Raw genomic sequence first — 12604 nt, forward strand, 5'->3', positions numbered from 1 at the left:
ATTCACTGCTCCTCCCACTTTTGCCTTTGGCCACACCCATCACTGGCATGCAGCACCCAGAAGCTGGCCAATGAATGAATGCAGCCCTCAGGCTACGAAGGGTTCACCGACCCCTGCTTTAAATGCTCTGAGGCAGCAGTAAAAGGATGCAGCCGTTGCACACACATACATCTTGTCTGTTCCTTCTCTGGTCCCTTTGCCTATTATCCTCCCTCACAGCTTGTGGCCAGCATGACCCTAAGGGTAGAAACCCACTCACTGTTCTGCTGGTTCCAGTGCATCTCCACCTCTCTCTTCTGAAATAGGCACATGACACTAGTCAACCCCCCCCCTTTTTTTTTTTTACTGTAAAACCTGGTGGGAGCAAGTTTTTTAAATTCAGCTTCAAAGAGATTTTGCAAATGATAGGCAGATCAACCCATTCCCCTTCCAGGTGTGGCTGATGGGAACACTTTGATCTGGCCACCAGTGTGTTTACAGCCTAATTTGAGCAAGGCAAGGAAGTTCTACTGGAGAAACGTGATAGGTGCAGTGGCTGCATTCTTTCTCAGTGTCTTTAAAAGTATATAGGCACTGTCTCCGGGTGAGTTCTTGGCAGCCCACAATGGAATGGGAAACTTCTACACACTAGTGCAGTGTTCTTCAACTTTGTGTCCCCCGGTGCTGGTGCTGTTGGACTATAATTCCCACCATCCACAGCCAGTATTCGGGATTGATGGGAGTTGTAGACCAACATTATCTAGAGATCTAAGGTTGAAGAACACTGCACTAATTGATGGGTAAGTTCAGATTCCCACCAGAGTAGTAGTATTCTGTCAAACTGTGGGGTGGGATTGAGAGAGAGAAGGAAAGAGAAAAGAATATTATGCATCTTCAGTACCCATCAAAACACATTTGCTAATTGATTAACAGAAAGAAATTGTGAATGTCGTGACAGAAGAAGTTCCCATTTGTAGGCCTGGCATGTCCCATGATGATCCATTCACAGCACATCCTGAAGGCACCAGAGTCCCATGCAGCTACAGTCCTGTAGGGCTCCTGCCTGTCTTTTACAGTTCCACAGACAAATACAGAAGAGTCCACCTGGCTAGTTTTCCTTCTTGCCTCCACCCAGGCATTTATCTCGTCGTGTCCAAGTTGGATCCCCGGCCACCATGGTGATCCTGCAGATGCCCATTCTGATTGACACAGGTAAAAAAACAAAAGGAATCTGTTAAACGTGCAACAGGCTTCTTTGAGAATGCCGTTATTCTAGCATTCCCTCCCCTCCCCAGGCAGTTGGTAATGATCACTAGTGGCAATTGGGGTTTTTAAGGGGATCTCTACCGGCCTTCATTGGGGGCAACAGCTGGGAATGAACCAGCTGGACAAAAAATACAGGAACACTTTCATTTTGACATGGATTGTATTTGAATTTCACTATTCAAAAAAGAGTAATGGCTTTCTAGTATGTAATATACTACCGTCTCTAATTTCCATATTAATGCTTTCATTGAATTTCCACCCTTTTCCAGATGAACCAGACCCTCGTCCTGTCTTCAAGAAAATCCCCCTGGACTGGGAAGAGGATGTGGAGCTGTATTCCAAGTTCTTAGACAGAAAGGTGAGTTGTTTGACAGCTGGACCCTTGCTCCCCAACCATGCCAGCTGTTGTCAATGGCCAATGTACACGTGGCATTAAGAGATGCATGAGTGACATTCTCAACATTTTATTTTTACTTAAAGCAGTTGTGGTGTTTAGGATTGGGCTTTACAAGGCTAGTTTTATTGTTTTATATTATTTGTATTATTTTTAATTGTTTTTAGATTTTTAAGTGCCTTTTACGGTTTTAAGGTTGTGCATAGTTTAATTGTATTTTAATTGTATGTTTTTCTATGTGTTTAACTACATGTAGTTCTATTTGTAAGCCACCCTGAGTTCCAGTTTGGAAAAAGGGCGGGGTAAAAATAAAGTTTCAATTCAATCCAATTGTGGTAGAGCACCAAACTGGATAGCAGCAGCAATACTGAAACAAGAAAGATTTGTCTCCACACACACAAACTTCCCCCCCAGTCTAAACACCCTTCTAGCTGCTGTTTGTCCTGGCTGGGGAGTGGGAGAATACAGGTACGCATATCACATTACACATATTTAGTAAAGTTAAGTGAGTATATTGGGGCTTGCTGCATAGTAAGAATGTTTAGGATTGCTGCCTTTATGGGGAATAGCAGAGAGAAAAATATGTCTGTTGGATCCACACTAAGTTAGTTGCACTTAGGGCACTTCCAGATGTCCTATTTATTGAGCGTTCATCACTCACAGCAGCATTGTGGGGAGGTTAGACAACGTCAGCTGTTTATTGAGCATTTGTTTTGTTTGCAGGGAGGCTATATAACACTGCATCAAGCAATTGTTATTCCACACTTTCCAAAGCATTTTCTCATCAAAGCAGCAAAGTCTGCTTTTTTGTGGGGGGGGAGGGGAGAAGGGGGTACGTTGCACAAGAGCACAAAATCAGCTTTAATTGCATAACTTGAATTTTCTGGTATATGATTGAATCCCATCTGAAAATAGCGACAGTCTGGAAGCGCCTTTAGTTCCCACTGAAATCAGTGGGACTTAACTCATCCCATTGATTTCAATGGGACCTAAGTGCAACTAAGTTTGGATCCTACCCCATGAGTTTGCAGTTTAATGCATAGCCTAGGGTGAGAGGAAAATCATAGCAATAACCAAAGAGATGAAAGGGTGGCACAGCTGTGACAAGACTACCAATGAGATGAGATAGGGAGGATGTAGCCAGGGAGTGCCCAGGAGTTGGTGTCATGTTGTGTATGTCCTGGCCACGCTAGCATTAGTCCATGCTTTCCAAAGGGTAGGAGTGTTTCTAGAAACAAAACTTAAACTGTGCTGAGAGAGTAGACCTTGACCTCATTTTTACCCCAGTTTATTGCCTCTGCTTGAGGGCCCCTCTTCTAATGAGGGTTTGGTTTCTCGTCCTCAGGAGGAGCTGCAAGCAAGCCACGCCACATATGTGCGGCGCCATCCAGAGCTCAATGCACTGCTGGCAGATTTCTTACAACTGCTGCTGCTGCGCAAGCCAGTCGATGTGGTCACCTTTGCTGCAGAGTTCTTTGCCCCCTTTTCAGCTCAGCGCCCGCCATGCAGGTCATTTCAGTCATCTGACAAGCCCAGCCCCTTTCGCAGCCATGTCTAAACTTATTCCAGCAGAAATAAAGGATCCAGGGAATGACTCTGGAACTTCTAGGAACTGTTTTCGGAAGTTGCCGGGAGACTCCTGGCTCAGAGGGGTGGGTGACAACTACTGTAGTGCCCAGGGTAGCACTCACACAGACTCAGTTGTTCTCAGCCATGCTGCCTCCCAAAGGGTGTCAGAGCACTGCTGTGAGTAGAAACTGAAACAGCTATTTCTCCACACAATGCAGAACTGGTGAGCCTGTAAGTGGGAAGTAGTGGAAAACCTCTGGAATGTGACATTTTAAATCAAAAATGTCCTTATAAAAAAAAAAAAGTAGTAATTTACACCAGACTTCTCTGAATTTCTAATTTTGGCTGTAGCTACTAAAGTGCAGCCCCCCTCTCCCCAAAAATGGAATCTGTTGCTACAAAATAAACAACAAAAATTAAGACCAAAATACCCCTTTTTTCCAACTTTTGAAAACAGATAGAGTTTAAAAAGTGTGTCCAAATATACAGACTTTGAGTGGAAGAACAGCTAATGGCTGTGAAAAAACATTCACTCACCTGATTCAGATAATCACAAAGTATGGCCAGATCTGGAAAGCTACAGTTTGTTGCAAAACACAGCCAGAAACTTCTCACCTATCACATGAAGGAGGGTAGAAGGGTAGGAGTGAATGTTCCAGCCCATGGCTCACACCTACTCATTCTTTTTATATCTTTACTGAGTCACTGTGTTTTGTTCATATGTACCATCTTCACCCCAGGATGGACCTGGAAGAAAAACAGTTCTGTGCATTTTGGGCAGAAACAGGCTGTGCAGTATGCTGATTGGCTGGGGGCTTGTCATGTAACAGGCCCTTTTTCCCAAGACCAAGCCTTTTAACAAATGTGGGTTTTTAAAGCATAAACAAATAAATAAGGCCTCAAACAATTAGTAATGCAGATAAACTTGCAAGTGGCCCTTTTAAAAAAAAAAAAATTAAGAAGTGGATATCTTCCCCAAAGACTACAAGTAAATGCAAAAGATATGGACAGATCTGGAAAAATACTTGTATTCACTCACTTCGGAATAGTGTGATGTTTGCAGGACTTTCACAAGGCCATTTTTGTCTTGGAGAAGAGAACACTGGAGATGTGGGGTATTCAAATTTTGTCTTTGTTAACAACCTGTATGTACAGCTGTTCCTTAATTGTACCCACAACAACACAGTCCTTTTAGCACATTATCTCATCCACCCCAGGAGTTTGCTTCATAAAGAGATTTTGCTTGTGTGTGTGTGACACTGAAAGTGTTTTCCCTACAGGAAGGCTAGTCCTTGTAGGAAAAACACCTAAACGGCATCGGACCGCAATACCTGGTGGAACGCCTCTCTCGCTATGTACCTACCCGTTCCCTACGCTTGACGTCGAAGGCCCTTCTCCGGGTCCCAACTCATAAAGAGGCCCAGAGATCAACAACTAGATCTAGGGCCTTCTCGGTGGTGGCCCCCGAACTATGGAATGCCCTCCCAGACGAGATACGCCTGGCGCCTTCTCTGTTATCTTTTCGGCGCCAGGTAAAAACCTACCTTTTCGCCCAGGCATTTTAAACATTTTAAACATTTTAAATTTAATATTTTAAACCTAATATGGATCTTAATTTATAAACTCAATGGCAATTCTATTTCAGATTTTTATCATGTTTAATGTTTTTATAATTGTACTATATTTTTCACACTTGCTCATATTTTAATTGTGATTTTATCTGTTGTACACCGCCCTGAGAGCTTTCTGCTATAGGGCGGTCTAGAAATATAATTAAATAAATAAATAAATATTTATAGGGACAGCCCTCAGCCAACCATAGATACATGGTGATTCTAATACTGGTGGCCAGAGCTTGGAAAAGTTACTTTTTTGGACTACAACTCCCATCAGCCCACTCCAGTGGCCATGCTGGCTGGGGCTGATGGGAGTTGTAGTTTAAAAAAGTAACTTTTCCAAGCTCTGCTGGTGGCATCCGATTCTGTAAACAGAATAAAACCATATATATTACTTGTGGTTAAACAGTCTTAAGAGCAGGGATTCTTACAATCTGTTTTAGTGTAATAAACACAGAGTTGTTGTAACCCATTTCTCATGTTTTCCTTTGATATTACACTTTTGAAGTGAGGATGTTTTCCAGCACTGGCTGTGCTCTATTTTTATTTTTAAACAGGGGAAAATGAAAATCTTTCCTGAAAACATTGTTATAAGTCCCTCTGATGCCCCATGTCTTCTTGGCCAACCCCTCTGTCTGCTCCTCAAAATTAATAAGTATTTAAAGACCAGGTACTACATGCATAAGGCACTTGGGTCCTTCCCACTCAGTGGTCATCCTGATCCCAGATGGGCAATAATTCTGTGGGAAGGACCTGCATGTGGCCCCTGCCCTCATTGTGCTGGGCCTTTAACATTACCCCAGGGTTGTGGAATACTATGGAAAGGTACCTCCCACACCATTGCTATAACATCTAAAACAGATGTGGGGAAACTTTTGCCTGGAAGAGTCCAGATGTTGCTGAACTACAGCTCTCACCATCCCTGGCCATTGGCCATGCTTGCTGGGGCTGATGGGAATTGGAATCCAACAACATCTGGAGAGCCACAGGTTCCCCACATCTGTTCTTCAGGACACCATAACTAACCAAGAAAGGTGTTTTTGAAAAATAAGGAGGAGCAGTCAGGAGAAATTAGAGGAAGAACAAAGTTCCACAGCAAAGCAAAGCATAGTGTACTTGCTAGCCTACACTTGTACACGTAGGCTAGGAATCATTAATTGAATGCTCCAGGGGTCAATTCCAACCTTCTGAAGACTCTGCTAGGCCACCCGTCCCCCATAACCAGCCCAAAATAAGATGGTAGGTGGAAGGACCAGCAAAGCTGATGTGGCAGGGAGACTTATTTGCAGTCCGATTTCTAGGGTGAGGTTGGAGCATAGCCCATCCCTTTATATAGGAGGGTAGACAATAGTTTTTGAGAGTTGGGATATGACTGAGATGCTGATTCAGCATCAAGTGAGACATGTTTTGCTTCCACATCCTGCACAAATAAGCAAAATGTGATAAAGAAGATTTGAAACCATGGTTGTCTGTTCTGAAGAGGAAACGGCTCTCTGGAAGCAAAGATAACTCTTTTTGAACAGATGAAATGAATACTAGTGGTTTAAAACATTTTTGAACACCCCATCCTCAGTTATAGCTACTCAGCAAAAAATAATTCATTTCAATGGAGATCACATTTATGTAACCTTTAAGTTTGCATCTCTGAATGTCTTGCATAATATGAGAACAAAAGGAAGCTACAGACCTGAACTTACAAGATCTGAACAGGGTGGTTTATGACAGATGCTCTTGGAGGTCAGTGATTCATAGAGTCACCATAAGTCGTAATCAACTTGAAGGCACATAACAACAACAACAACAAATGGGTAATGGCTTCCAGGGCCTATCTTGCCTTTCCAATGTTTGCTTTTATATGAGTGATAAAAGTATACAGTATACTCATTTACATACAACCATATGCTAGACGCCTAGTGCAATCACACATTACTAGTATGCAGATGGCACCCAACTCTGTCTTTCTGTTCTATTTGAATTAGGAGAGGTGCTGAACTGGTGCTTGGAGACAGTGATGGGCTAGATGTGGGCTGATAAACTGAGGCTGAATCTTGAAAAGGCAGAGATGTTATGTGTCTAGAGTTCTCATGTCCAGGAGGTGGGGAAATGGCCTGTTCTGGATGTGGTTGCGCTCCCCTGGAAGTAGGAGGTTCACAGCTTGGGGTATTCATGGATCCAACATTGAAGGCTCAGGTGGCTTCAGTGGCTAGGAGTGCCTTTTTCCAGCTCCTCCTGGTTCACCAGCTTCACCAGCTTCAACCCCTTTTAGACAAAGATGACTTGGGCACAGTATTCCATGCTCTGGTAACTTCCAGATTGGATTATTGCAATGTGCTCTATGTGGGGCTGCTCTTGAAGACAACTATGAAACTTCAACTGGTCCAAAATGCAGCAGCCAGATTACTGGCTGGGGTTCCCTTTAGATCTCATATAACCCTTGTTTTAAAACAGCTGCACTGTTTGCCAGTTCATTTCCAGTCCCAATGAAAGGTGCTCACACTAGTGTTTAAAGCCTTAAATGACTTAGGTCCCAAGTATCTGAAAGACTGTCTTCCTCTCTACAGACCCTCTCTGGCATTGAGATCATTGGGGGGGGCTTTGGGTAGTTCCACCACCCTTGGAAACTCAGGACACAGCGGCCCAGGAGACAGAATTCTCTGTGGCAGCCCCTAAGTTATGGAAATCCCTCTCCACCAAGGTGTATCTGGCAACTTCGCTGTGCAGTTTTAGGCGAAAGCTGAAGACACACCTCTTTACCTTGGTCCTTGACACCGGAGACACGTATTTTTACAACCCACCCTATTTTTGGATTTTAGGTTGTTTTGAAATTGTTTTTAATGTCTTATTTTAACATTGTTGTAACCCGCCCTGGGACCTTTGGGTGAAGGGCAGGTAATTAATACTAATAACAGCCTGCCTGCAGGCAAAGAACTGATTAATTATTCATCTTATTTACTTATTTATTTATACCCCCTTTCCCATAGAATACATCCAAAGTAGCTTCCAAAAGTTAAAGCAACCAATAATACAATCTTAAATGGGAGGGGGGGGAGATGATGATGCAAAACATAATAAAAATGCCACACTAAAATCTTTATAATTAAAATAAGCAGTTGTTCACATCATATGCCATAATTACACTATCAGCATATACGGTGCTTTACAGAGAACACAGCAACAAAATTAAACTAAAAGCAGGTCTCTGTCCCACAGAACTTAACATTTCACTCCCATCCGTTTAGCTCATGGTCCTCATTAGAAATGCATTGTCTTAAGAAGAGCCCCACTGGGTCAGACCAAAGGCCTGTCTAGTTCTGCTTCCTATTTCCCACAATGGCCAACCAGATGCCTCTGGGAAGCCCAAAAAAGGATATGAGCGGCACAGCCACTCATGTCCCCCTAATGCTGTTCCTCAGCAACTGGTATTCAGGGTTATGATGCCTCTGATCCTGGAGGTAGTATACAGCCATCATTACTAGTAGTTCTTGATAGCCTTCCATTAATTTGTTTAATCTCCTTTTAAAGCCATTTAAATTGGTGACATCATGGACTGCCTTCAAGTCGATCCCGATTTATGGCTACCCTATGAATAGGGTTTTCATGGTAAGTGGTATTCAGAAGGGGTTTACCATTGCCTTCCTCCTCCCCAGCTGCCTAGGGCCTGCTCAGCTTGCCACAGCTGCACAAGCCAGCCCCTTCCTTGTCCGCAACTGCCAGCTGGGGGGCAATTGGGCTCCTTGGGACTATGCAGCTTGCCCACGGCTGCACAGGTGGCAGGGCACGTAACCCCTGAGCCACTCACTGTGGAGGTGATCTTTAGCTGGCCCTTTACACCCAGGAGACATGAGCGGGGATTTGAACTATAAAACTATTCACTAATAGGCAAAAAACCTTGCAGTTTAAGAATGTACCTATAGCCCATAGATATTTCTATCAAACTTTAAAAAGCAGGGAAATTGGGCAGCTACAGTGAATGCACCAGGGGAGCAGGAGACCTGACCTCCTCTCTGAGATATTGGCCTGCCCTACAAATTTGTCAAAATGCAAACACAATTTGGGTTGGTCTTTCACAGTCCAATCCACTTGCTGTGTAGCTTGGAAGAATTTGGTAACATGTGCCTCTGTGTAAAGGGTAGATTGTACTGTGTGCAGAGGCAGACATCTTCCTCATCTACTGCAGGAAAGCAGGAATAGGGTGGGTGGGGCATCACAGTAGCCATCATCACAACTTGTAGAAATGAAATCTGCATAGTTTAACTTATGCAGCATGTGAAAAAGTATTTCATTTTGTCTGTTCTTCTGAGTCTTGCATCATTCAACCTTATTTGATGATCCTTCATTCTGGCATAATGAGTGAGGGAGAAAAGTTTACTCTGCACATCATGCATAATTTTATAAATCTCTACCACATCATCTCTTAGTCAACTTTTTCTGAACTATTTAATGTTGTAGCTTCTACATATGGGGGGGGCTTCTCACCTTTGATCAATTGGGGGGAGGGTTTCTGAAGCTTTTTGAGCTTTTTCATCATTGGCAGAAGTCTCCTTGTATGATTCTCCTAAAAGTACAGGACTCCTGTAAAGACCTGATAACCTCTTTTACAGAGCTTGGAAACGTTACTTTTTTGAACTACAACTCCCATCAGCCCAATCCAGTGGCCATGCTGGCTGGGGCTGATGGGAGTTGTAGTTCAAAAAAAGTAACGTTTCCAAGCTCTGCTCTTTTAACTTCTTGGCCCATAGGCTGCTACAAAGATCCCTTGCTTATCCACTCCTCCCCTACCAATAGTGCGTAGCCTTCCAGTTCCCCTGTCCCTGGAACCTATGTGATCTTTTAGCCGAACCACTTTGTCAGAGCTTGGAAATAATTCATTACTTTTTTGAGGAACTAGTGAGTAATTCCTTTACATTTTGATTGTAGTAGAACTAGGAGTAATTTTATTACTTTTGTGGACTAATTGTAATGTTTCCATCATTACTTTTGGGCATTACTTGGGGGGCAGAGCAGGTGAAGTCTTCTGCTCCTCTGATTTGTGAATGAAAATCATGTGCCTCAAACTGGGCTTCTGTGCAGCATTGCTCTTCCCTCATGCTCTGTGGGTGGGTAGGAGGTGACAAGGGAGGAGAACAGATTAATTTAACTAGAGAATGTTTCACTCGATCTCAGCCAAAACTTGGACTGGTCCTTGGACCTCAAATATAATCTTGTCAACTTGAAGGAGATACCCGCTGCAATGGACTTAGCCGCAGAGTTGGCAGCGGCTGGTCCCCTTGCTTCATCGCCGCCTGGAAGTGAGGCTAATTTAAAGGACCACCCACGCAGGCGATCCATAGACCCCCCAGTCTGTAGTGGGTTCCGGCAGTCATCTATGGACCCCCCCTGACTCCCCGCCAGGGCTTCCAAGTTTCAAACCACCCATTGAAGGATGGTTTTTTACAATACTGGAGGACCTCGACCACGTTAAATCATTCCTTTCCAAATGTAATAGCCTCCTAACCACTCTGGTGGAATATTTCCGAAAGCTCCCCAGAGAAGTGACTGCCAACAATAGCCCTTGCACGGTGGATACCCAAGTTAAGTTCCAACCACCTCCCAGAGTGTCGCCTGCTCATATTCCACCTAGTCATTCTCCAACCAACAAGAGAGTGCGTGGCCGGCAGGGAAGCATCCCCAAGAAAAATGTTAAAAACTCCAAACCCCCTTGCTATAAGAAGATGAGGTATAACCGCCTTTTCCAACTTTTGGATGGACCACAGACGAGGGGCCCAGCATTAAAATCCAGCAGGGGAGCTAGGCACAAGGAATCTGATGGTGTTCCTATGCCACCCTGCTTACACACACGTATCTCCCCTCTACCGTCTTCCCAATCGCATTCAGTACAAAACCTGCCCCGAGACCTGATGATGCATATCTCGGGCGCTGCGCCTCCTTATACGAAGCAACCCTTGCAGGACCATATCACCACCACCCACTGGAACCTGGTTTTGAACCGGTGCAAATTGGTACTGATGAATTACCCTAAACCTGTGGGATTTGTGCCGCAACACAAGCGTAAATTCCACCTTCTAGACATCATGGAGTCTGCTCTTCTAAGCCAGATATGCGCAGCTGACATCGTTAGTGTCAACTACTTGTTCCATAACTATAGCAACGTGAGGGTGGTGGTAACTTTTAGGGATTGGAGCCTTGCAAGTAGGCTGTATACTTGCAAGGAATATTTTATAGTGCGTGGGATCACTGTTCATAGACTTTTGAGAACGTGGGGCCCCCTTGAATTTTGAGGCTCCCACACCCTCGGAAAGCTGATCAGGACTCAAAGTTTTCTACACTTACCCATGTAACTGATGGTAATATCCCCTCTGGACCAGGTCCTCCTCTTCATCTTGGGGATGGCTCTCCAGCACCCTCCAAGTCAATGTGTTTAATGTCTGAGGTGACCGTCCCCTTGGATACCAAAGAACAGCAGCTGGTGGAATCTTTCCAAGCCTTAACAGCTAAAGATCAAACGGAAATTATAAGAAAGTTGGATATACTAAAAACGTATTTGAAGAATTTGCAGGCTGAACAACTCAGCCTCACCCCTGCAAGAAAATCCCCCGAGACCCAGATAGTAATGGCACCTGTTCCCCGGCCCCTTGAGAGGAGTCTACGACGTAAGGAAGTTTATTCACCTACCCATCAATCCAATGCAAGAATCAACCCAGATGGTCACTGCAGTGCCTCGAAAGGTGGCAGAATCCTTTTGGCCTCATCTAAAGTTATCGAGGAACCCAGATTACCCACTTGCCCCTCGTGGACCGACATGCGATTTCTGGAGAATGGTGAATTAGGCTCTCCGGAGAAAGAAGAGGGCCCTTCGGGTCCACCCCATATATATGCAGGGACTATCATCTCTAACGTCAGCAGATGCAGTCTATCCCTGGAGACAATTACCCCATTAGAAGGTGCCCTGAAGTGACCAGGAAATCATCCTCCCCTCTTGGCAAGATCCAAGTTCCACCGACGGGATCAGTGCGTCAACAAGTTCCTTGGGTCGGATCCATGGTAGTGTCAAGAGAACGCTTTCTTTTCCCTTGGAAGTATTCATCCCTGCTTGTTTAACCCAGTGAGCTTCGACACGGGGCATCCACGGCAGCCGATTTCTCCCAACTCCCTCATTCCTTTGAGGCTGCCGCCCAATGAACTATCCACGGAAATATCCCGTGAAATGACCCCAGCCTTGCTCTGGGCTCCCCAGAGGCGGGGTTCCTCGGCGGTCAGACCCAATCTGATAAACCCTATACACCTTGTATCTTGGAACATCGCAGGATGGTTTAACAAGTTGGCTGACCAGGATTTTATTTTATATCTACAGTCTTTTGATATTATATGTCTCCAGGAGACCTGGCTCCTGGAACTTAATTTCCTTCTGTTGCAGGGCTTTAGGGTTTGGGAGCACCCTGCGGTGAAAGTTGCCCACCCAGGCCATGGTAAGGGAGGTCTAGCTATCTTGATCTCCACTACCCTGGATGTGCAGATTACTGAGGTTTGCAGTCCTTCGCCAAGTACTTGCCAAGCACTGATAGTCTACGGACTTACGGTGCTTCCCATGATCTGTGTGAATGTTTATCTACCTCCCTATTCCTCCAGAGCCGATTTAGGGCTCTGGGTTGAGTTAGAGGATTTTGTGGAAAATCTCCAAGCCAAGTATCCTTCCCACTTGCTTCTCATATGTGGAGACCTAAATACCAGAATGGGAATTAATTTCTCTCTGGGGAAAGACCTTTGGCTAGACCCTGATGAT

The 12604-nt window shown here is 44.5% G+C and overlaps 1 protein-coding gene across 6 annotated transcripts in view; it reads left to right on the plus strand.

Moving 5' to 3' along the window:
- Window positions 1-5292, plus strand: part of CATIP (ciliogenesis associated TTC17 interacting protein) — an 85125-nt gene extending 79833 nt beyond the window's left edge. For all 6 annotated transcript variants that reach the window (XM_061609274.1, XM_061609275.1, XM_061609276.1 and 3 more), the window contains 3 exons: window positions 1115-1191; window positions 1515-1603; window positions 2985-5292. In XM_061609274.1, the coding sequence (XP_061465258.1) occupies window positions 1115-1191; window positions 1515-1603; window positions 2985-3197 (379 nt within the window). In that variant the 3' untranslated portion in view covers window positions 3198-5292. The remainder of the gene's footprint in view (window positions 1-1114; window positions 1192-1514; window positions 1604-2984) is intronic.
- The last annotated feature ends 7312 nt before the right edge of the window (window positions 5293-12604 follow it).

Source organism: Rhineura floridana, chromosome 2, assembly GCF_030035675.1.
Source record: "Rhineura floridana isolate rRhiFlo1 chromosome 2, rRhiFlo1.hap2, whole genome shotgun sequence".
NCBI classification, from domain to species: Eukaryota; Metazoa; Chordata; class Lepidosauria; order Squamata; family Rhineuridae; genus Rhineura; species Rhineura floridana.